The 21445-nt window shown below is 52.5% G+C and overlaps 10 protein-coding genes across 10 annotated transcripts; 4 read left to right on the top strand and 6 right to left on the bottom strand.

Annotated features, from left to right (window-relative positions):
* Positions 1-60: 60 nt before the first annotated feature.
* On the bottom strand, positions 61-963 carry AYL99_09684 (hypothetical protein; the record flags this gene model as incomplete). The annotated part of the gene is made up of 1 exon (XM_018841191.1): positions 61-963. The coding sequence occupies one exon, from the start codon at positions 961-963 to the stop codon at positions 61-63; it is 903 nt and encodes a 300-aa protein (XP_018689872.1).
* A 610-nt stretch (positions 964-1573) lies between these two features.
* On the bottom strand, positions 1574-3223 carry AYL99_09683 (hypothetical protein; the record flags this gene model as incomplete). The annotated part of the gene is made up of 3 exons (XM_018841190.1): positions 1574-1837; positions 1893-3035; positions 3095-3223. The coding sequence occupies 3 exons, from the start codon at positions 3221-3223 to the stop codon at positions 1574-1576; spliced, it is 1536 nt and encodes a 511-aa protein (XP_018689871.1).
* A 1673-nt stretch (positions 3224-4896) lies between these two features.
* AYL99_09682 (hypothetical protein) lies at positions 4897-5769 on the top strand (the record flags this gene model as incomplete). Its single annotated transcript, XM_018841189.1, has 2 exons — positions 4897-5610; positions 5659-5769. The coding sequence occupies 2 exons, from the start codon at positions 4897-4899 to the stop codon at positions 5767-5769; spliced, it is 825 nt and encodes a 274-aa protein (XP_018689870.1).
* Positions 5770-6124: 355 nt separating this feature from the next.
* AYL99_09681 (hypothetical protein) lies at positions 6125-7022 on the top strand (the record flags this gene model as incomplete). Its single annotated transcript, XM_018841188.1, has 4 exons — positions 6125-6226; positions 6284-6369; positions 6423-6923; positions 7016-7022. 4 exons carry the CDS (start codon positions 6125-6127, stop codon positions 7020-7022), a joined length of 696 nt encoding a protein of 231 aa, XP_018689869.1.
* A 265-nt stretch (positions 7023-7287) lies between these two features.
* AYL99_09680 (hypothetical protein) lies at positions 7288-8161 on the bottom strand (the record flags this gene model as incomplete). The annotated part of the gene is made up of 3 exons (XM_018841187.1): positions 7288-7566; positions 7623-7842; positions 7926-8161. 3 exons carry the CDS (start codon positions 8159-8161, stop codon positions 7288-7290), a joined length of 735 nt encoding a protein of 244 aa, XP_018689868.1.
* Positions 8162-8921: 760 nt separating this feature from the next.
* On the top strand, positions 8922-10859 carry AYL99_09679 (hypothetical protein; the record flags this gene model as incomplete). The annotated part of the gene is made up of 1 exon (XM_018841186.1): positions 8922-10859. The coding sequence occupies one exon, from the start codon at positions 8922-8924 to the stop codon at positions 10857-10859; it is 1938 nt and encodes a 645-aa protein (XP_018689867.1).
* Positions 10860-11523: 664 nt separating this feature from the next.
* Positions 11524-13141, bottom strand: AYL99_09678 (hypothetical protein; the record flags this gene model as incomplete). Its single annotated transcript, XM_018841185.1, has 6 exons — positions 11524-11710; positions 11784-12267; positions 12327-12556; positions 12624-12651; positions 12718-12939; positions 13003-13141. The coding sequence occupies 6 exons, from the start codon at positions 13139-13141 to the stop codon at positions 11524-11526; spliced, it is 1290 nt and encodes a 429-aa protein (XP_018689866.1).
* Positions 13142-14000: 859 nt separating this feature from the next.
* AYL99_09677 (hypothetical protein) lies at positions 14001-15263 on the top strand (the record flags this gene model as incomplete). Its single annotated transcript, XM_018841184.1, has 3 exons — positions 14001-14507; positions 14583-14931; positions 14998-15263. The coding sequence occupies 3 exons, from the start codon at positions 14001-14003 to the stop codon at positions 15261-15263; spliced, it is 1122 nt and encodes a 373-aa protein (XP_018689865.1).
* A 668-nt stretch (positions 15264-15931) lies between these two features.
* On the bottom strand, positions 15932-17984 carry AYL99_09676 (hypothetical protein; the record flags this gene model as incomplete). Its single annotated transcript, XM_018841183.1, has 10 exons — positions 15932-16082; positions 16146-16378; positions 16438-16558; positions 16649-16753; positions 16801-17196; positions 17248-17307; positions 17358-17381; positions 17445-17491; positions 17558-17731; positions 17796-17984. 10 exons carry the CDS (start codon positions 17982-17984, stop codon positions 15932-15934), a joined length of 1500 nt encoding a protein of 499 aa, XP_018689864.1.
* Positions 17985-18379: 395 nt separating this feature from the next.
* On the bottom strand, positions 18380-20787 carry AYL99_09675 (hypothetical protein; the record flags this gene model as incomplete). Its single annotated transcript, XM_018841182.1, has 6 exons — positions 18380-19023; positions 19080-19227; positions 19281-19425; positions 19486-19956; positions 20009-20553; positions 20614-20787. The coding sequence occupies 6 exons, from the start codon at positions 20785-20787 to the stop codon at positions 18380-18382; spliced, it is 2127 nt and encodes a 708-aa protein (XP_018689863.1).
* Between the last annotated feature and the right edge of the window lie 658 nt (positions 20788-21445).

The raw sequence follows: 21445 nt of genomic DNA, 5'->3' as shown, positions 1-21445 counted from the left end.
ATCCTCCACACTTATCCACCGTCTCCGTTGATCCTGGGCTCCCATCTGTCATATGTACACCTACTGGCCCCTCCGCCTCTCGGCGTCCTTTTTGATCCACGCCGCAGCCTCGTCCTTGACCTTGTCGTCCCAACGGCTCAAGGCGCTGCGGCCCTCGGTGATGTCGCCAATGGCCCAGGTCATGCGGGCGTTGTCGAGGGCCTCGTCGACGTCGGTGTCGGGACAGATGATGTAGAACTGGCCCTGGTCGATCTTCTTGACACCGTACTCGGCCACCTGCGAGGGCAGCCAGGCGCCCCGGGGCTTGGTCTTGAGGGCCTCCTCGTCCGGCACGGGCCCCACGTTGCCGCTCAGCCCCGTGAATGTCCAGCCCGGCACGAGCAGGTGGGCCGACACGTGTGGCGCATAGATGGACGACGCCGGCGTGCGTAGGTCGTGCGCCAGCTGCTCCGTCACCGTCTTGACCGCGCTCTTGGACGCATTGTACGCCGGGTTGCCGGGCGGGTTGGTGATGCCCTGCTTGGAGCCTGTCAGGACCACGGCACTGGGCCCCGTGGTCCGCAGCACCATGGGCAGGAAGGTCGTGAGGCCGTGCACCATGCCGAAAAAGTTGACGCCTAGCGTCTTGTGGAAGTACTCGGCGTCGCCCCACGGCTTGGTCGTGCGAATGGACATGCCGGCATTCAGCATCAGGAAGTCGATGGTCTGGAACTTGCCCACCAGGTCCGCCCGGACCGCGTCCCACGCCGACAGGTCGGACACGTCGAGCTCGTACGTCAGTGTCAGCAGCTTGTTGTCGATGGATTGGAGGGCGGATGAGGCCGCCTGGAGCGACGACGCATTGATGTCCAGCAGGGCCACGTGCATGCCGCTGCGCCGACAGTGCTGCGCGAATGCGAAGCCCACGCCGGATGCACCGCCGCTGATCAAGGCGAGGGCGCCTGAGCGAAAGATGGAAGCCATTTTTTTGATTTGTTTTTTTTTTCTTTGGCCCTGATCAAAAGATCTGCTGAGCTGGACTTCTGATGGCAGAGGCGAAAGTGGAAAGAAAGTTCGCGAAAGCAGTGAGGGGAATGGGAGAGTTTGAGATAGAAGATGGAGAAGTCAAAGACGGAGACGGAGATACTCCGGACACGGCCTCGACGGCGTCCTCAATTGCAGTCCGCATCCAATGGCGTTGAAGCTGTGGAACTATACGACGGCTGGAGAGGAACACGGATGATAAGGAGCTGGCAGTCTGGCAGGAGGCGAGAATTATGTTATGTTCAATTTCTTGGGTTTTCTGTATCAGATCAAAAGGTTTGGATCTCTGTAAAAAGACCCCTTTGCTGGGACTCCTCTTCCCTTCAAATGTCGCAACGCTAATTCATTTGCATAGACTGGCAATGCTTTGCTTTTCCTTTTTGACCCCGGGTGCCTTGTGACATTCTTTTACTGGACTCACAACAACCCCTGCCTCCCAATGCATCGATGGTCCCTCGGGCTTGCAAGACTCGGGGACCGGCAAAAACAAACACAAGCATGCGAGGTGGGTCGTGGCCGCTGTGTGATGCCCCTGTACACGATGGCATCATCACTGTGACGCTTCGACCGCCTCGTTCTCCTTGTCCTCAATCTTGGCTTCCTGGAGCTCCTTGCTCACGTCGGCCACGGCGTCTTTCTCCTGAGCCAACTCACCCTCGGCCGAGACGGGTCCGTTCACGCCCACATCCTTGGCGGCCACCTTCTTTGCGTGATTGTGACGACCGTTTCGGGCACTTGTCGAGGGAGTTGCGTTGGAGGCGTCGAGGGCCTCTTGTTCGAGCTTTTCGATTTCCTTCTTCGCTTTTTCAATATTCTTGAGGCAAGAAGTCAGCACGGTTATCAAACACGTAGCACAGGATAGATCTTACCTTTCGGGTTTGCGTGTCCTGGTCCTTCTTCCAGGCGGCCAGTTTCTCCTTGAGCTTCTCAACCACAGCAGGGACATCGGTCTGTGTGCTTGGCGGGTCGACTCCGACTTTGGCTAGTTCCTCAATGATACCAATGTTCATGTTGAGTTTGCCCGAGTCGGCGGGGGCGGCGGCTCCCTTCTTGCCCTTGCCTTTCTTCTTGCCGCCACTGCCGACGAAGAAGTCTTCGTCCTCCTTTCTCATCACTTTCATGCCCTTGAAGCCGGATTCGTCGACGGTTCGTTGAGCAGTGGCCGCAAATTGGCCGGGACCTTTGTCGCCTTCGTCGGTGTGGTAGGTCGGATCGAAGTGGCGGATCAGTCCTTCAGCGGTGCGGATTTGGTCCAAGAAAGCGGGTTCGGAGGCTTCCTCGAGCTTCTGCTCAGCGATGCGGCGGCGCTTCTCCTTCTCGTACGCGTCACGCTCAGCCTTTTGTCGTTCTCTCCGTTGCTGGTAGATCATGTCTTCGTACTCCTTGTAAGCCTTTCTCTGGGCATAGTAGTCGTCCTTGACCTTCCTGATGGCTGCATAGGTTGCCTGCTGTTCCTCGTACAAGCGGTCGCGCTCTGCCTTCAAGGTGTCGTAGTTTTTGTTGGTGTCTTCGCGTGCAGCCTTGATTTCGTCGAGCTCTTTCTGATTGTCTTCAAACTTCTGGGACAAGGCACGGGACTCGGGGTTGTCAAACGATTTCTTGAGTTCGGCATTTTCCGCCTTCTTCTCGTCGATCTTCTTTTGCAAGTCGTCCAGGCCGACGAAGCCCTTTTTTTGGCGGCGAAGGGCAGAGATCTCAGCGAGCGCCTTCTTCTCGTCCACCAATTTCATGTGGCCCGAGTCGACTTGCTTGGTGATACTGTCGATCTTGGCATCGATCTCCTCGGGGCTCTTGAATCCGGCTCGGTTGCGAGCTTCCTTTTGCTCGGCAAATAGCTTCTTGATCAAGGCATCGTTCTGGTTGAACTTTTCCTGTTGCCCGGCTTTGGCCGCCTTGTGTTCCTGCTGCTTCTGACGGATGGACTTTTGTTCTTCAACCAGTTCTTTGAAGCGATCGTTGGCGGGAGTTGATTTTCCAGGACGGGCGCTGTCTAGCTTGGCTCGGATGGCATTCTGCAAAGAATCAGTTAACGAGTCCCCTGTATTGTATGTGCTCGCGAAGAGAAACGTACAAAGCGGGCTTGGGCAGCCTCGTGGTCTTTTTCGGCCTTCGCAAGGTCCTCCTTGAACTTGGCTTCGTCGGGCTTCTCGGGTCGCTTGTGGGCGCCATCAGTGGCAGGAGGAGTGTCGACGTCGGCCATGTTGATGACAGTGGTCGCAGATACCAAACAATGAGTTACCGATGGACAGATCGTGGTACAGATAGTCAGGCTCAAATATATATTGTTCTAATCCATACTAGGGGATGACAGGTTGAGAGAAGGACTCAGTGAGGGGCACGTGGGAGCAGCCAGAGTCTTGAGTGACAGGCGGAGTGACACACAGAGAGAGTGATCTGTCTAGCCGTTGAGACAAGGTGATGAGGTGCTAGTGATGAGAATGAGAATGAGGACAGGGCTCGTCTTTAAGTCGCAGTTGCGGGTTGTTTTCGAGTCGGTGTGGAGTAAAATTATTTTGGGAATTTCGAGTGACAGTGACAGTTCCGTGGCATCTTGTGAATGGCGGTTCGCGGACTGTGGTCGGCCGGAGGGATTTCGTCCCGCCATCCATGCAGCTCGCCGTAGATGATATACGGTAGACCAAAAGGCACAATACACCCTCTGCTCTATGGTCGACCGAAGAGCTTGTGTCGAGCCGTGCACCATGAACTCTGATGCGTGTCCATTCAATCATGTTGCAAGGCAGAACCCCCCCCAGTCATGTAGCCACATCTCCCAGACATGGAGATAATGGCGCATCCGCAGTCATGCTATTCAGACAATCAGGAGCAAGGGTGCAGCTCTCTGCGAATTTGGTATTTTCAGTGGTCAGTAATCGCGTCCAGCCGAGCGGCGTCAGCGATCACGCCCCACACAAATCATACAGAGCCTGCACATTGTGACGACAAGGTGCATCAAGTGCAAAGCACCATCTAGGCGGAGATGAGCTGAAAATGCGTGACAAACAAACATGCTACGCACAAACTGGACACCGTGGATGGCAGCTTCGCGTTAAGTCAACTCTGGTATAATCCCGCAAACACATTAGACTGGGCTGTCAAGCAAAGGTCTTTTGAATTCTTGAGCTCAGCCGTTGTTGTCAATACATGTGGCTCTTGGTGTCGACTCGGAGGTCTCTCTGCCCAAGGGCGAGGAGGGCGCTTTGAAATCTTCGGTATAGAGCATCGAGGACCAACCGCATCATGTCGACTGAGGATTCGGGCATCTGGAGAGGAGTGCAATTGTTTCACCAAGTTAAACTGCAAAAATATTGGTGAAGTTAGCTCTCTGGAAGTCTCTGGAACAGCAACAATGAGCCCTTCCTGGAATTCAATCCTTTGTGCCTGCCAGAACATGCGCCCGACCTGGTGGAATACAACAGGTGTACACGGTCCAGCTAAAGAACATGGCGCAGAGTCTGGGTAGGCAGAAGGAGATGGAGGCGACTGACAGCGAGATCTGATTTCCTGGTTCTTCAAATTCAGAAGGTCGGTGGTGAATCTGGGATCTATCGATGGTATGGGAAATCTGACGGGGCATTTGTTTAGGTCGCGCCAACAAATATCGTCCCACGTCAACGTTGCCTATGATGTCGTCTTTCCTTGCTTCTATTACCTATTCCCCGTTGCGGTCGCCCTTTATTCCCTCATGCTCGTTGTCAAAATTGCGCCGTGTCCCCAACACTCTCCCTGCACTGTCTCTCGAATGATATTGTCACCATCATTTCGTATTGCCCAGCGGCGCCCGCTCCAGTCTCCAGCTTTGAGTCCACATCGTTCGAATCACTTCTCCGGGGCGCAAACTGCCCAGAAGAGGGCTCTTTCCCTGAGATTGACATGGCGCCAGTACCTCTTCCACCCGATACCTTTCCAGCAGAAACTGGAGCAACCACCTTCACGAGTCTTCCCAAAGAGATCCAAATCAGAATCTACAAAGAAGTCTTCAGCAAGATCGATCTTAAACACGATGTCTTGCCACGAATGCGATGTGAGAATGGTGGTGATGTGGGCTCCGAACGGTTCCATATGAAATTCACCCCTCGTCACCCTCTCGCTCTTTTGAGTGTCAGTAAGGAAATCAAGCTAGATGCTCAACCTTATGCAGTCAACTGTCCAATCTTTGTCGAGGGAAATTATCGACGAGGCGTGAACAGGATATCGCTCAGACTGCCTCTTCCCATCCCTGCTCGCCGCCAGGTCTGCTCATGGGTCATCAACAAAAACGATCGACCCTCCCGGTTCATCGACTTCGATGGGCAAGCGATGGGGATGAATGAGTATCCGAACTTGCGTTACGTCGAGTTTGGAGTGCTTGCAACCTACTTGTATCTGTCCACCAATGACATTCAGACGCTCGTCGAGGGGAACGCATCTGAATCCGTGATGTCGCGCGACGACGTATGGCATTTTGAGGTCAGGTTTTCTATCCCGCTAGGAGCTATGATTCGAGCGAATGACTGCACGGTTAAACTTCGAGTCTGGCTCGTAAAGGCCCAAGCCTGGTCCATGGGAGACCACGTTCTCAATAGCTCTGGTCAGAGAATGACGGCGGTAAGTGTCTTCTAGCTAGCCCAGAAACTTCCGCTGATGTGCCTGCAGGCCGCTGTCTGGAATCGACAGGGCATAAGACTCTCGGACGTGATGCCCTGTGGGCCAGCCTGCAGCGACGAGCCGAGCGACCTTTTGGCGAGACGACGAGTTTGTGGATAGGATATTGGCAGTGGACTCTCGTTCTTGAGCAGACTGCCAGCAGCAGAAAAGGGCGTGCTGGCAAACAAAAGCCCTGAGATAGCAAGCAAGCGTAACATTCGAGGTGGAACAGAATCATGTACCTAATCGGTACCTAATACCTACATAGCTCGATAGGTAGTCGGTTGGGCGGCGAAAATATCTTCCGTTCCGACAAAGATTGCGGGCCACTGGTTCCTCCACCGAAGATTATCCAGAATTTTCCTCCGCCTGCGGTTGCGCATCGACGAAGACATTTCACAAAGACACCTAGAGTAATTCTTCAAACAACTTCCCGTCAGGCTTCGATCCGTGTCCTCCTACTAGCTCCACCAATATGGATCTCGATGACAGGCCGAAACTCTCCGTCGAAGCTGAAAAAGAGGTTACTAGATTATGGCGAACGTGGAGGACCGTGTTGGAGATGCTCGTCGACAGAGTATGGAAGGAACAGGGTGGCTCTACCCCTTCGTGCCGAGACTGACCAAATTACCAGGGCTACGCGATTGCTGAGGATGAGCTGAAAATCTCACGCGATCAGTTCCAGCGCAAGTTTGGCGATCCACAAAGTGGTTATGCTGAGTGAGTCGGGGTGAAACCCCAAACGACTTGCTCATGATTCTCACATTCAACAGGAGGAGACTCATGAAACTCCAAGCGGTCCCTACCGAAGAGATGATCAAACGTGACACCCCTCGAGCCACGAAAACCAATCCCAATCCACAAACCACAGCCGGCACGATCTGGGTCGAATTTAGTCCCGAAACCACCATCGGTATCAAACATCTCCGCGCATTTGCCCAGCACCTCGATGCGAATAAGTTCACCACGGGCATCTTTATTACCATTGGGCCTGTGACGGCTGCGGCCTTGCGCGCCTTCGAGCCTCTCACCGAGCGAGGAATAACCGCTGAGTGGTTCCAAGAGCAAGACCTTCTCGTCAATATCACACGACATGAATTAGTGCCTAAACATGTCCTCTTGAGCGCAGAAGAGAAGAAAGTGCTCCTGGACCGGTACCGCTTGAAGGAGACGCAGTTGCCCCGCATCCAATTCAGTGACCCTGTGGCCAAATATTTGGGCTTGAAGAGAGGCAACGTGGTTAAGATTATCAGAAAAAGCGAGACTGCAGGAAGGTATGCTAGTTACCGTTGGGTGTTCTAGTGACCGAGAAGGCTGTTTCGAAAAGCGTGGAGTTTATTGGCTTTGGGGAGAGGATCAAAGGTAGATTGTGAGGCGTTTGATGGCGCCACGACTTACAACAAGCATCATGCAGGTTTTCGCCAAGGGAGGACAATATCTGCTAGGTGTTGCCGAACAGGACGGACATGCCTCTGGTGATATCGAATTTGGAAGATAGCACCAATATTCCAGTTATGGGATGGTTTTCTGCGGCTTGCATTCGTTCCTATCCTCCCACCACACGCCAAAATAAGAGCATCGAAGTGCCCAGCATTGTGCCCACCTCTGCCCGCCTGCTTTGAAAGCCCAGCATGAAGCTCAGCTATCCTTCTCGCCCAGCACGCGTTGAGCAATTCTGACCAAGTCTTGATTCTGCAACGGATCCTTCTCGAACCCATTGACCACTTGGTCCAGCATGGCAGCCGAGACTTCCACGACGCTCACGCAAGGCCACGAAGCCACGAACCATAGTAGAGTGGCTTTCAGCCAATTGAGGATACTGCCTGGCTGCGTAATCAGTCCTGGTTTCACGACGGTGACTTCCATCTCGCCTGGATGGGAAGACGCGAAGGCCAGGATTTGATTCTCGGTCTCGCCCTGTCGAGGAAAGGTCAGGCGCTTCTCGGCTTGTGAGGTCAACGCTAGGAACTCACACGCATCAAGCAGTATTTTGGCATGAACATGGGTGGTTTTGTCTGGTCTCGCTCCGCGGCCATGCCGCTCATGTACAGGAATCGGAAGGGGGTCGATCTGCTTGCCGAGCTGCGGGCCTCACATATGGCTTCGAGGCCAACCAGGGTGTACTCATGGCAAACTCGATAGACTTCGTCCCAGGGCTTGGACTTGGATTTGCTGGGGGTGATTGCGAGGGTCCTAAATTTGGCGGCTTCAGCCTCGATTCTCGCTGCCAGCTTGATGTACGGCGCAAGCACAACTAGGCAGAGGCGCAAACAAACCAAATACAAGCATCTGCATCCTCCAATTGCTTCTTCACATGATCCGGGTACTTTGCAAAGTCCTCAAGAACTACGCTCTCCAACTTGGATGTGTCTGCCTCAGGCCCCAGGTTGTCGGGCACCGTGATCGGGCGACGAGCCAAGGCCACCACGGACGTTATGCTCGGACTGCTCAGGCTTTGGCGGATCAGTTCTGTCGCGACGAACCCGGTGGCGCCAGATATGACGAGTTTCATGATGATCAGGTTCTGGCCTTCGAGATCTCTTCTTACCCTGGGCTGAGGTGCATTGATGCACAGGTGTCTGGAAGAAAAGAGACGACAAAGATCTCTGTACTAGGTACTAAGTATGGATGTGGGGGTCTTACTTAATACGGGCTCCGCCTGGTGGGTGGCCTGAATAGTCCTCGTTAAGCGCGCTAGCCTCGCTAATCTGAATCATAATATGCGCTAATCATCACTAGCCTGGTACTTACTAACTACTATCGGACTAGCATCTCCACTATGTGCTCGAATGCCTCCGACTCCCAGATGCATTAAATTCAGCCTCGCCATCTCAAGGGCGACACTGTACAGCGTCATCGCAGTCCAGGGTATCAATTCCTATTCTTTTCATTCACGTTGTCTCATCGTCTCCAATCCTCAAATACTCGATTCTGGTTGCTAAGGCTACGTTCATGAAACCCATTCAGTTCTCCAATCCACTTTGTTTTACAATTGCAGCCATCTACGACACCGTTTCAGCCTGATCGTGAAATGCCCTTTCTGGAACACTCCAAGAACATCCTCAGCGGCTATGCATTCACCATCATCTTTTAAGCCTTGCACACGCTCCACATACCGCGTGGACCGAAGTTGACACCGGAAGTCAGACTTCACCCTCAATATAGCCTCGCTGACAGCGACTGGTTTATTCCATTTCCTTCTTCCCGCCTTTCGCACCCGTCCCAGCTGACGACTTACTCCTCGGGATCTCTGAAATCGAGAGTTGAGCAAAATGGACACTGCTCGACCCAGGATTGCAAAACAATCCGATCCCTTGCCTCTCATCTTGAGATGGTACTCTGTCCTACCCCTCACGGTCCTGTACCTAGCACCGGCCATTGGCATCGTGGCATTCTGGGCTGCAGCTGGGACCAACGGACGGTATCACATATCAAACCAATTGGTCGGCTGTATTCTCGGCACCCCGGAGATTTTTCTTGTTCCTGCTCTACTCTACCAGCTCATATTCTGGTGCCAGTGTTGGGAACTCGACCTATTGAAAGATTCGATGACAGAGAGGCTAACATCAGGAGAAGTCTTGCCCCGTATTATATATCTACAGCGACCGGCCTACATGTCCGTCACAGCAGCCGTGAAACTGATGTTTCTTGTCACTGATGGACTATACCATGTTTTGAGCAATGTGATTGTCAGCGTTGAAGCCACACGATCAGCCAGCGACCTTCATGACTTGGGAGGTTCAAGAAACCAAGGAACAGGAGGCTGGAGCTTGAGGCTGCGATTATGGCCTGCCTTGTTTATCCTTTCCAGTCACATCATTGGTGCCCTCTACATACTTTGGACGACTTGTAAGCTCTGGATTGTCTTAGCTGACCAGATGGAGGTTTCCGACTTAACAAGCTTCTATGAGGGCGAGCAAGAACTATTGAAAGAGCCTCTGAGTCAAAAATCTAAGAACGAGAAACTTCTGCACGGGCTTTCAGAAAAATCACGCGATAGCGGATTTCCAGATCACCGTCCAACACCACCCGATAGCCCGACCCCAACAGATATGATGGGGCATCCACAATCTTCATTTGAGGAGCTCGAAGAACGAATCAATGGGACTCAACCAAGATCGCGCTCTGCGGCCCCAGCACGGCTTGTGACTTGGAAGTGTTCTTGTGGATCGAGCCTGTCAGACTGGTATACAGAGATCACACCAGGGAGCTTGGAGTGCCTGCAATCACAGCTGCGAGAAGAGGCTTCCCCGTGTGCCAGCCGGCTCGGACTATCGTGGCCAGACTTAGGAGCCTGGATCTCATCCAAACTCACGGCAGGTTCGTTTTCTGCGCAACAATCGACCAATACAACGCAGGGGCCTGCGGCACCCACGTCTTCTTCAGCCGGGCTTCGATCCCAGACTCATACTCCCAGCTCCATCCCCGGAGGTCCCGTGCAGGTTCCCTCTCAACCTCTATCTTCCCCTGTAAACTTCAGTTCACAAGGGCAAACCGCAGCTTCGCTGGTCTGTTATCTCCTCTTGTGTATTCCCGAAAAGTTATCTGGCTTCAGACTCTACCACCAACAGCTTCTACAAACACCAGGGTCAGCTCGGCATCCCAATTACGTGGTCAACGACCAACAACTCTTCCAGCTGTTGCGGCGAAAGTATGCAACCGAGCGGAGCATTGGCTTCTCGCAGTTTTGGCCAAGGACAGTGATACGGGTATCACTAGCTCATTTTCTTGTGGATGCTTCGGACTTTGTCGACCTGAGACACTATGCGTGCCACGGGGCAAGTGCCGATTGCAAATGCATTCCACCTGCCAACGACAACCTGTATCATTGCACTCCTCGCCCGTCGCCGTATACTCCTCCCATCGGGACAAACTACCTTACGCACCTCTTTCAACACCCGGAGTGCATCAATAAAGTAAGTACCCGGGTTCTCAACCAGGTTCCCAAACGATTCGGTCAGTGTATCGCCACCACTGGAGCCGAGGCGGTCGAGGCATGGGGGATGGAGTTTGAAGAAGGTTGGGACCGCGACCGGCTCAAGAACGCTATATTGCTCGTCATCGCTGCAACTCTAGTGTTTGGGATTCTTTGGGCCGTTCTGAAGCACGACATACAGGGTGCGTGTGGCATAGCGGCCTTCTTCATGTCGGCCGTCGCGACCTTCGGCGGATACATGGCTTCCAAGGAGCCAAGGATCTCTCATAGGTGAGGAAAAAGAGAGAATGTCACAGCCATGGACGATAGATTTGCCGGCGCGGCAACTGGACTTGTTACTACCTGTTACGACAGGCCGGGTGCCACCGGCCCTTGTATCAGATCAAAGAGATACACGTAACCTTCTTTGCTGACGAAAGTTGACGACGAGGAGCCACATCACGATGAGTGTGTATATAAACGAGGGCCTGGTGGACCTCAACATGTGTTGAAGAGCAACTGTTCGTGCGAGCTCTCTACTATTTGCGACAGAGATTCGTAGAGTCAATGGTGGCAATCAAGCCCGGTCAGGATTGGTTCTCTCGACGTGTTGTCATGGATGTGAAGATACTCGAGCTTGAAAACGGAGACGGGCTTAAGGGGGGATCAAGCCTCGACGCCGACGAGAAATATGTTATTCGATATATACTATTATGAAAACATACTTCCCGTGCCTTACAAACGTTCTTGTTGTCTTGAACTAACGCGACGGAACGATCAAAATGACCATCGACATACTCCCCCCCGCCCTCGCCCCAGGGATGCTCCAGCTAGACTTGACTTGTCTTCTCTTCTCGCCCCGCAAATTTCAAACAACCGTTGTTCTTTGTCTTTATCGCTGGTGTTTTCTCTTCTTTTCTAGGTATTACCCCCTCTACCGCCCGCTGCCTTTTTCCATCCTAGAGTAGTTCTTCTTGTTCTTGCATCATGTGGAGGGCGATGTTGGATGAGTTCTTTGAAGAGTGATTGACTCTGCTGTACTGTCGGCGGTGGCGGAGTGCCATGAACTCGAGCCCGAGGGCCAGCACGGCCGAGACGATGCCGACGGCGACGGCGATGCCCGTGTCGTCGCTGAGCAGGGCGCCCCTGTGGGGTTTGAGAAGTGCGTATTAGTTAATTCTCCTTTGGTCCGTTGACGACGACTTCTAATGTGACTTACAGAATCGCATTGACCATGCCCGCGTAGATGAGGACGCGTCCGAGCCAGATGTGGAAATACGACGGGACCGTGCGACGGCCGACTTTCTTGTAGTTGACGTGGTGGACATAACCCATGACGACCTGAAAGGAGAGGGCGGCGACGACGGAGATCCCCAGGATCTGATGGGTCTCGTTGAACGCCGTGTATTCCACACCGGTGATGCTCAGGAAAATCGCCACGGCCAGGCCAAGGTATGCCCCGACCGTGGCGAAGAGCTGGAGCATCCAGTGCACCTTGAACGCGATCAACCATTTCCACCGCAGGCCGAGGACACCCACGGGGAACACAATCACAAACGCAACGCCCAGGAGGATCGCGTGTGTATAGACGAGGCTGTGGTAGTAGCCGGGCTGACCTTCTGCAGAGATGCTGGACATGCCGGAAATGCTTGGGACGGTGGCGACTGCATTCTGCGTGGCGGTCATGTCGACGAAGAAGACACCTGCCGAGGGGTATCAATAATATTGTCACAGGTTGTGCTCCCAAAGTGCTCAGACTGACCGTAGTGTGAATGCTGGTCAATGTCTGCATCGATGGAGTTGGACCGGATTTGCTTGCTTGGGCCTACTGCCCATATCCATGGCTGTTTCGTGTCTGTGACATCGACTGTGTTGAACTTGTGGCTTGAGCTTTGGTGCCACTGTATGGTTGCTGTCATCTTCCCGTTTGCGACCTCGGAGCTCAGCACGGTTGCATTGACACCCGACACGGACTCCGGAGTGTCGTGGCCACTATTAGATAAGGGGGATCAGTTCTAGGGACTGGCGGTGGTGGATCTATGTGGTGTGTGGTACGAACCTCGTGGTCCTCACGCTGAGAGTGACTCCTGTACGTGCGTGTCAGTGCCTGACAGGATTATAATCTGTACAGGAAGCGGAACGATAGTGCTCACCATCGCCTTGGCCAGAAGGATATATGATGAACATGAGAGAGTCATGCATATGGTTGCCTGTGCCTACTGCAGCCCAACCGTAAGACACGGGCGCCGATATCTGCAGGTTGAACTCTTCAGCGTCGACTTTGCCGTTGTTGCCTGTGGAAGATATGGCAACCCCGTAATTCTCTGATTTCTCGTAGAATTGAGCCTGTTTGGCGACAGCATGGGCTGCGAGTGCTGTTCGGTTCTCCGTCAGCTCATCCAGGGAAGGAAAGGTACTTGTTCATTTCAGCCACTCACATAACAGAGTCCAGGAATATGCAACTTGTCTCATGAGCGCCTTCATATTGCTGGCAAAAGAAGTCCCTTCAATTTCGTACACCCGAACACCACGTTGTGAAACTGAGAGTTCTATGGGGGGAAGAACGTCGAGCTGCATTGTGGCTGCAGCTCGGGTCTTATAGTACCTCATTCCTCATTGCTGTGACAACCGAAACCCCTGCCCAGCAAAAGCTTGCGTGTGCTGGTTGCGTCTCCGTGCCGGCGGCTGAACTGAGGCTGAGCGCATGCTGGCTGCGCTGATATCATACGAGCCAAGGTGGTTGTCCCCAGTGCGTCGACCAATGGAAACACGTGTATTTGTCAGAGCTGAAATCATCGGCACAACTGTAGCCTCTGGGAAAATGGGTTTCTTTGTGCCGAAAGGAGCGAGATATCAGATTAGATGTCGACCTCAGCTGGTTGTTGGATGTTGCTTGTAGATGCCAAGTATGGAAGGCGTTTAAAAGGATTCCCAGTAGCTTGGCATGAGCTTGGCATGAGCTTGGCATTCTTGAACCTGGGGAACGCTAGTCTGGTTTCGGTATACAAATGCTTGGCGATTATGTAAGGCATTTTCAGGGTCATTCAGCCTCGCTCCCCCCGCAACTGGCGGACGTCTTCGGTGCTTCTGACGGACGATCAAGGTCTCCGTGTATATGGTGCCGAGGCTTCTCTCGCGGACATTGAGTGCTGAGGTACGGGGCCGACATTCTGGCCAAAGAGTGCTGAAATATGGCGCCGCGGTTGTTGGGCTCAAGGCCGAGCCGGTTCCGACTGAGTCTTGTCCCTCCGGTTCGCTCACGTGCCATAAGCTTCCGGTTCAGGCACCAGGAACAATGTGGAGAAGTATCCTGGGGAAGAGAGCGACGGGAAGTACATATATCAATTGAATTGATGCCTTGTTGTCTCCCAAGCATTGACAAAGTCAGTGTCCTTCAAGTTCACAGAAGCTCGAACCACGCAACCCCAACGACAACATGAGCAAAGTCGAACTCCAAGTCGTCGATGACATTAATAATGACTTCAAGGCGCATATCCGGAGTGTCCACGAATTCAACAACTCGTTCGACTGGCCTCAGGTCAACACCTTCGTCTACAAGGAGGTAGATGGTCTCAAGATTGAGGCAGATGTCTGGGTGTGGGAGACGCTACCGAACGGCGACTCCCAGCGCGTACCCGCCAAGCGGCCAGTTGCTCTCTTTATCCACGGAGGTGGTTGGATGGGAGGGATTCGCACGGACTTCCCCAAGCCGCTCTTGCATGAATTCGTGTCAAGGGGCTATGTCTATGTTTCCATCGATTATCGTCTGCTCCCCGAGGTCGATTTTATCACCGAACAACTGGAGGATATACGCTCCGTAGAGGGGTGGATCCGCGAGAAACTGCAAGGGTGCTTGACGGAAAAGGGTGTGAATGTGACAGTCGACACCGATACGATTGCGGTGCTTGGTGGTTCTGCTGGTTCGCATCTGGCGTCCTTGACAGTAGGTTCTCTCCGACACTCTCCGACTTTCAGATCACGTCGTCGGGAACAGAAAAGAACTGACCCTCGAGAACAGCCGAAAATATGGAAGAAGAAGCCGTCAGCTCTGCTGCTTATGGCGGGGCCGACCGATCTCTTCGACTCTCGCAGACTCGGTCGCCCGATGGGGGGAGGCAAGCTGGATGCAGTCGTTGCACAGGTTCCCATGGATCCGACACCAGAGTTTATCAAGTCAGCCATGTTTGACGGCCCCAAGACCAACGCCGAGCCATCACTGGGTATCGAGAGTTTCATGCTGCCCCGGGCTATGTTGGGCATCTCCATTTTCATGAACGAACTAATGGCCGAGTTTCTTGTCCTGGGTCTTCAGGACGGGAAGCTGCCTAAGAAAGGCAGTGCTCCCAAAGAAAAGATCGAATTCATCAGTGAGTTTAATGCTTATCCTGTCTTCCAAATGAAGCTTCTTTGGACCCGCTGACACAATGGTGCAGGTGCGGCCTACGGGGACCTCAGCGATTGGCCACCAACGTTCCAAATGATTGGCGACAATGATGAAGCCTTTGAGGCTTCGCAACTAACCAAGTTCCACGATAGATTGAGGCAGCTCGGTATTCCATCTGGAGTGCTCGTGGTCCCAGAAAGCTCGCATGCCTTTGAAGGCATGTCCAAGATCGGCGACAATGTGCACCTGAGATATATCAAGCCGGCGTGCGAATTTTTGGTGAGACATACGCTCAAGGAAGACGGAGCAAAGTGAAATATAGAGCCATGTGCATAGACAGGCTGTATCGTTGCAGCTTCAATGAGTTTCCTGAATCTGAGGCTGGAACGACTAATCACAGGCAAAGGTATATAGTAGAACAATGACTCGCCGCTCCGGCGGACGCAAGATAAACGAATGGAAGATGATTATGTATTGGCTCTCAACTATTGATTCTTCACGGATAAATAGAGGTATATGCGCCTCTGCGGAGATGTTACGGCCCCGTTGGGTCAATACCCCGGACAACATTTCTTCCAAGAGGCTTCAGTATCCAATTCTCGCTGGAACCTGCGTCAAAAAGCTGGGATCTCTGTATCTGACACGAAATCTAGTGGATCAGATGGCGGGAGTTAGGACAAGCGAGCTTCGCTACCAGGAAATTTCTCAGCAACTTCATTTTCTTCCGCCACTATACATCGCGCCATAATGCGCCGAATATCGTATTCGTAGAACACATACACGATACAAATTTCTGGGTTCATTCAATGCCCTTGGCTTTTTCCCCAACCCTTTCATTGACTCGATACCACCAAAGCATGGGAGTCTCTTGCCGCTCCGCCCTCAATTGGTGGTTTCATACGCAGACTCGCTCATTTTCCAATGTGTTGCCCGTCCATGTCATTGACCTTCCACTCTGGTTTTCGCATCACAGAAGCTAGATATCAATAGGAGTAACGGAAGTAGGGGTTTTGATGTTCTGTAAGGTCCAGGAACGCAGCCTGTTCCTTGGTGAATGCGGACCGAAGAGCCTCTGCGGCACCTGGTGCTGCCTGTGCGAGATCGCGACGATGGTTGAAGTGCTTGTAGTACAATCTGCACGGAACGCACGGGTCAGTGGAACTGGCACGTAGACGATCCGATGAGAAACAAACTTACAGGAGAGCTATCAACGAGACCTCTGTCGCTGCCATTGTCACCATGAGGATGATCATCCCCGTCGGGAACCCTTCGGCGGCTTGGCTGCCCTTGAAGGCGAAAGGTCCGGTGATTCCTCCAATTGAGGACACAGTGAAAATCATGCTGTTTGCGGTGGTTTTCTTTGTGTAACCGGCAATGTTGGACGCCAGAAGTCCCAAAGTCTGGATCAGAGAGCCGTAGAAGAGGACGGTCTGGATTCGTTAGCACAGTCGAAGACTGGAGCTGGAATTCAGACACCGGGGGCATATACAAGATAGAGGGAGGCCAAAAGGCCTCCTTGGTTACTCCTGGGCAACTTCCAAAGGAGGGCATATGCAATAATCGACGGAAACACAAATGCGATGGCGATTATGATGCGTGCGTTGCGAAACCTATTCGCGAGAAACCTAGTGGGTTGCGCAAGTGCAAGTCAGCATGTTTGGGTAGGTCTCATCAATCAAGTGATCAGTATGGCGTCTTACCCGGAGGCCGGCATTGCGATAATGGCAATGCCAGAGGCAGGCATATATAACTGCACTGTTCTGAACTCGGAGAAGCCGAAGCCTTCGAGAACGATGGCACCGAAGCTGCTTCGAGTTAACATGGTGATGGAGCAACATAGACAACAACTTACCTGCCAAGTGCAGCCGTAGCGAAAGCAAAAGCGAAGGTACTCACGCAGAGGAGCCAGATTTGGGGATCTGTCAGCGCTTCCCAGACCTGCTTGGGTTTGAACTTCCGTGTTTGAATCCCGGTCTGGTTCTTTTGCAGCCGCCTCACGGCAATATTGCGCTCTCGCTCGGTTAGGAAGCGAGCTTTCATGGGATTGTCTGGGAAGAAAAGACCAAAGATGACAGAGTATGCGACGGTCAGGGATCCCAGTAACAGGTACATCCACTTCCATGGGCTGTTGTGGAATTCTCCCTTGATCGAAGCTGCAGCATAATCCAGCGATTGGCCGACAATTGCTCCAATAGAGGAGCCAGTCATCCAGAGTCCGATGCGAAGAGGTTGTTCTTCAGTTGTCCACCTAGGGGAATACAATGAGCTCGCGTCAAACAAGACATGATATATGACTCACCACATTGGACTCAAGAGGACGCACGCTGGAAGGCCTGCTCCTGCGAAGCCGTAGAAGAATCTGATAATTTGTCAACGGCCCGAGTTGAGGGGGGAAAACTGAGGATTTACCTCAAAACCATGGTCCCCACAAAGCTGTGCAAGGTGAGAAAAAGAAGAGAAAGAGCTCCAGTATACAAGACGATTCCTGTCATATACTTTCCAATCGGAACTTTCTGCGCAAGCAGGAGGAGAGGGTATTGGCCCTGTGACACAGGCAGTCAGTCTCCCAACTTTCGTCAGAGCTGTTGAATTAGACCTCAGAGACTTACCAAGAGGAGTCCAAATGTCAGAATTGAGTTTGACCAGGAGTATCTGGTCAGGTCCAGCTGCCCGGTCTCGGGGTTTTCGATGGTGTAAAGTTTTAAATCACGAATCATGCCAAATATCGCCGCAATACCGTAGGTTCCGCTATCGCAGCCCGTCAAGATATTGGCAATCACCAGCTATATGTTCAATTTCAAGTCAACCATTTGTTTTACGGAAATAAAGTACCTCAATCTGCCTTACCATTATGATGACGCGTAAATCGATCTTCCAGAGCAGTTTCCTTTCTTCTTCGGCGGTCCATTCGATTTCACTGTGTTCCTGAATAAAGCGATGGGCCTCGTCGACTTGCTTGCTGGTTTTGACTGGCTGTTGCGTTTCTTCGTCATGTTCGACAACCGATGCAGCTATTTTGTCTCCTAGGTCTGCCATGGCGAGGATGGTATGTGAGAAGAGTGTAGGATCCCGTCAGAGCTGTTGCCTCTTGAAGAACAGTAGGGCAGAAAGGAAGGTATTGTGTTTGATAGTGTCACAATCTTCCAGCTGACAGGGTCCCCGCGGTGATAGATATTCCCCACGGGGTAGCAAAGAGATTTGAAAGGATGAACTAGATTTGCTGCTCTCAAAACCGATGTCGTGTAAGACACCGGCGAATCGCCAGCCGGAGCCGGTTCTTGAACCGGTTACTCGCCACTAGTTCTTTCCTGCGAAGGCCAGATCCGAATAGTGGAGTTTAGAGAAAAGATGGTTTTTGAATCAAGTGATCCCGGTTTGTGATGATCCCTCATACCGGTAGAGCCAGGCCGCGTAGTCATTACTAGACCGATCTATGGAACGTTCCATTCTGTTGTGTCGTTGAGGAATTCCGTCAACCACGCTGTTGGGTCCCATTGAGATGGATCGCTCAGAAAACCGTCCGAGACTAGAGCTTCCTCGACCCGACTAACGTGGATAACCGGAACGGTTTCTGCCTCCTCCACCTGCGGACCGGAGTTGAGGTCAGGCTCGTGAGCACCACCCTGAACGTTTCCACCTTGAGACTCTCCGAGCTCATGTTGGCGTATTTGCAACGCACGCCGTCTCAGAGAACGCGCAAGCAGGGCAGTGCAGTGGTTGGGACTGAATGCGAGATCAGCCATCAATTCTGACAGTGCCTCAACTCGATCCAAGACATCCTTCAGTTCGGAGTATACGGGCTTGACATGTTGATGCACCTGTACCACAAACAATGCCACGAACGCGATCATGACGAAACCAAAATCACTCATATATCTCAAGGCGTCCTTGCTGACCGGGGAAAGATGCAATGCCCATTCTATGATGTCAAGAGCATATTGCACGCACTGCTTGACAGATTCTCTTTCGCTGCCGCTGAGATTACCAGCTGATCCTTGGACAAACCGAAGGGTATAACTGATGATGCAGAATCTCGCATATCGAAAGTGGAAGTCGAGTCCGAGTCCGAATCCTCCTGCAGGCAAAGTCAGATCAAAGGACTTATGTACCAGGCGAATCGATGCGTCAAACCTCGGGCTATGAATGCGTTCCATTTATTGCACCAGGCTTGAATTTCCATCTCTGCAACTTCCAGTGCGGCAGAGGGGGAACAATCCAGGCTTTCGAGGCTTTCAGGAGCACACCACCATTCACTTAGGCGACAGTCTAGCGTGCTCGCCTTCCTCGAACGGTCAGCGTGATCACGATTTTGCATGGCCAGGTGCCTCTTACCTTCTCCCACAGTAAACACAATTCGACCTCCCCAAGAATCCTGCTTGTCCGAGAAGATTTGTCAATTCCGGCCAGGAGGCTTGTGGCGATACGGATGGAAGCATCGCCTCGAATGCTCGGAGGACTGCTGTTTAGAATGGCAGTGCTTGGATTTTTTTCAGCAAGAGCGCTCGCTCTGTAATGCGTTTCGGATTCGGGCACTCACTGGTGAGCCATCGTATACAGCCAGAGCCAATAGATGTACTTTTTATACTCTATTGTCTTATTGATGTCTTTTCTACCAGATATCAAGTCTGCCTTCACGCCTTCGACGGATCGATGAATGCCAATATTGATAGCATGTCCCTCGACCAACGCCTTGAGCACTGAAGTGGGCATTGGGTGACAGGTGGCTGTGTTAGCTGGCGGAGGTCGGGCGTACGCATAGAGTATTAGCAAAGCACAGAAATCTTGAAGATTTTCAGCTGAAGTGCCAATGGGGTTGGTGCACTTCTCAAGAACAAACTCCGAGACCAGGCCCCGAAGCGCGTTTGCTGTGGAAGTGCCACCAGCAAGGAAGAAGGAGGTTACATAACAGATGCAGTAGGCTAAATTCGGATGCTTGTCGAGGAGGGTTTCTGCATCAAAATCCTCCTTGCAGAAGACTGGGATGAAGTGCACAATCCGTTCACGAAATCTGAGTGTGTTAAGATGTCAACAAGAAAGCGACAAGATGCTGTCAGACATACATGTGAATGAATTCCCTGATATCACGCCTGGACAAGGGTAACTGTGCCTTCGTCTTCGATCGGGCATTAACCCTTGCATCCGACTCAGTAAGGTCACCCCCCATGCTTGGTGTCTGAATCATTGCTTCGTTCATCGAGTTGCTGTGACTATAGGAGTCATTATTCCCAACGACTGCGGAGACTGGAGATGTCGAATAAATGGATGGCAGATCGCCTGCGTCTGATATGATCCGCTCTTCGTGCAAAAGAGTATGGTGACCACAAGCGGCATTGAGTTGATTGTCACTCGTTGCGAGAGAAAACGTTATATTGGAAGGGAAACTTGTAGCCGGATTGAAAGCGCCAAAATTGTCTGTGCCGACTGCAGAAGCTTGATTTGCATAGTTTCCATTGTGATCGTCGAGGCGAGGAGAGGACAGAGCTCGATCACGACGGTGGCCGGTGCCTGTTGTCTTCGCTTGATCGTCTTGACGGAATTCGCATACTTGTCCGAGTCTTTCGCAGCGGCGGCATGTCGAGCTGTCGGCAGACATGACACAGCGCATCTGGTCAATGTTAGAAGAGTGGCTCTTTGTGTCCCAAGTTTCCCAGAAAGAGTCGCTGACCTTCAGACGTCGACATTTCCTGCATGCTTGAGCGGCTCTTCCTGGTTTCGCGTATCGCAGATGGGGGGTTTCTGGATGGTCACTCGGCGTCGCAGCGTAGGGCGAGCCTTTGTTCCTCCGTTGAATGGGACTTCCGACGCTGCCATTTACAGCATGCTGAGGCAGAAATGCCATTGTAGCGATGGATTGATTCCCAAGAAGTGGATGCAGGAGTTGACCGTCTCCTTGCGCGGGATAGGAAGAACGAAACATTCAGATCTCAGCGTGGCGCGCATCTAGAGAATTGCTGCAGGGGACCCCGCATGATGATGAATCCCCCAGAGATGATGACCCTGACGCGTCCTATCGAATTTCAGAGCCTCGGCTTCAACTTGTCAGTGAGCTTCTCGTGCGTAACTAGGGACTGAAGAGCGGCGTTGTCGTGGAGGAGTGTCGAGGCAGGGTGAGTGGAAGTGTCGAAACCCGTTCAACACGATGCAGGACCGGTTGGCTGAACCGGGGTCGGTTCGACGCCGGTTCCGGTCCGGGAACAATGGCACCTACATGGCTCACACTACGCAGAGTTTCTCTCTCAGACACTCCCGATACCCATACAACCGTCCCTAGTATCACGAAGCACGTACTAGTGTCTTGCCACTTGGGATCTGCACGAGGTCGAGACCTTCTGCGTCCATACCCTCGGACACAGGCATGAAGGGATGCCCGCCAATGAACCGGTACAAAGTCTCAGATACGGTGCCGAGGGCTCTACGACGCCCCCGAGACACGCCTAACAAAACACCCATTTCCCGCATTGATCTTAAAAGCAAAGTTACCTCACTGAAGGTATCTG

This window comes from Fonsecaea erecta (assembly GCF_001651985.1).
Source record: "Fonsecaea erecta strain CBS 125763 chromosome Unknown Scaff9, whole genome shotgun sequence".
In the NCBI taxonomy this organism is placed as follows: domain Eukaryota; kingdom Fungi; phylum Ascomycota; class Eurotiomycetes; order Chaetothyriales; family Herpotrichiellaceae; genus Fonsecaea; species Fonsecaea erecta.
Note: the sequence above shows the minus strand (reverse complement) of the source record. Positions and strands in the feature narration are given on the sequence as shown.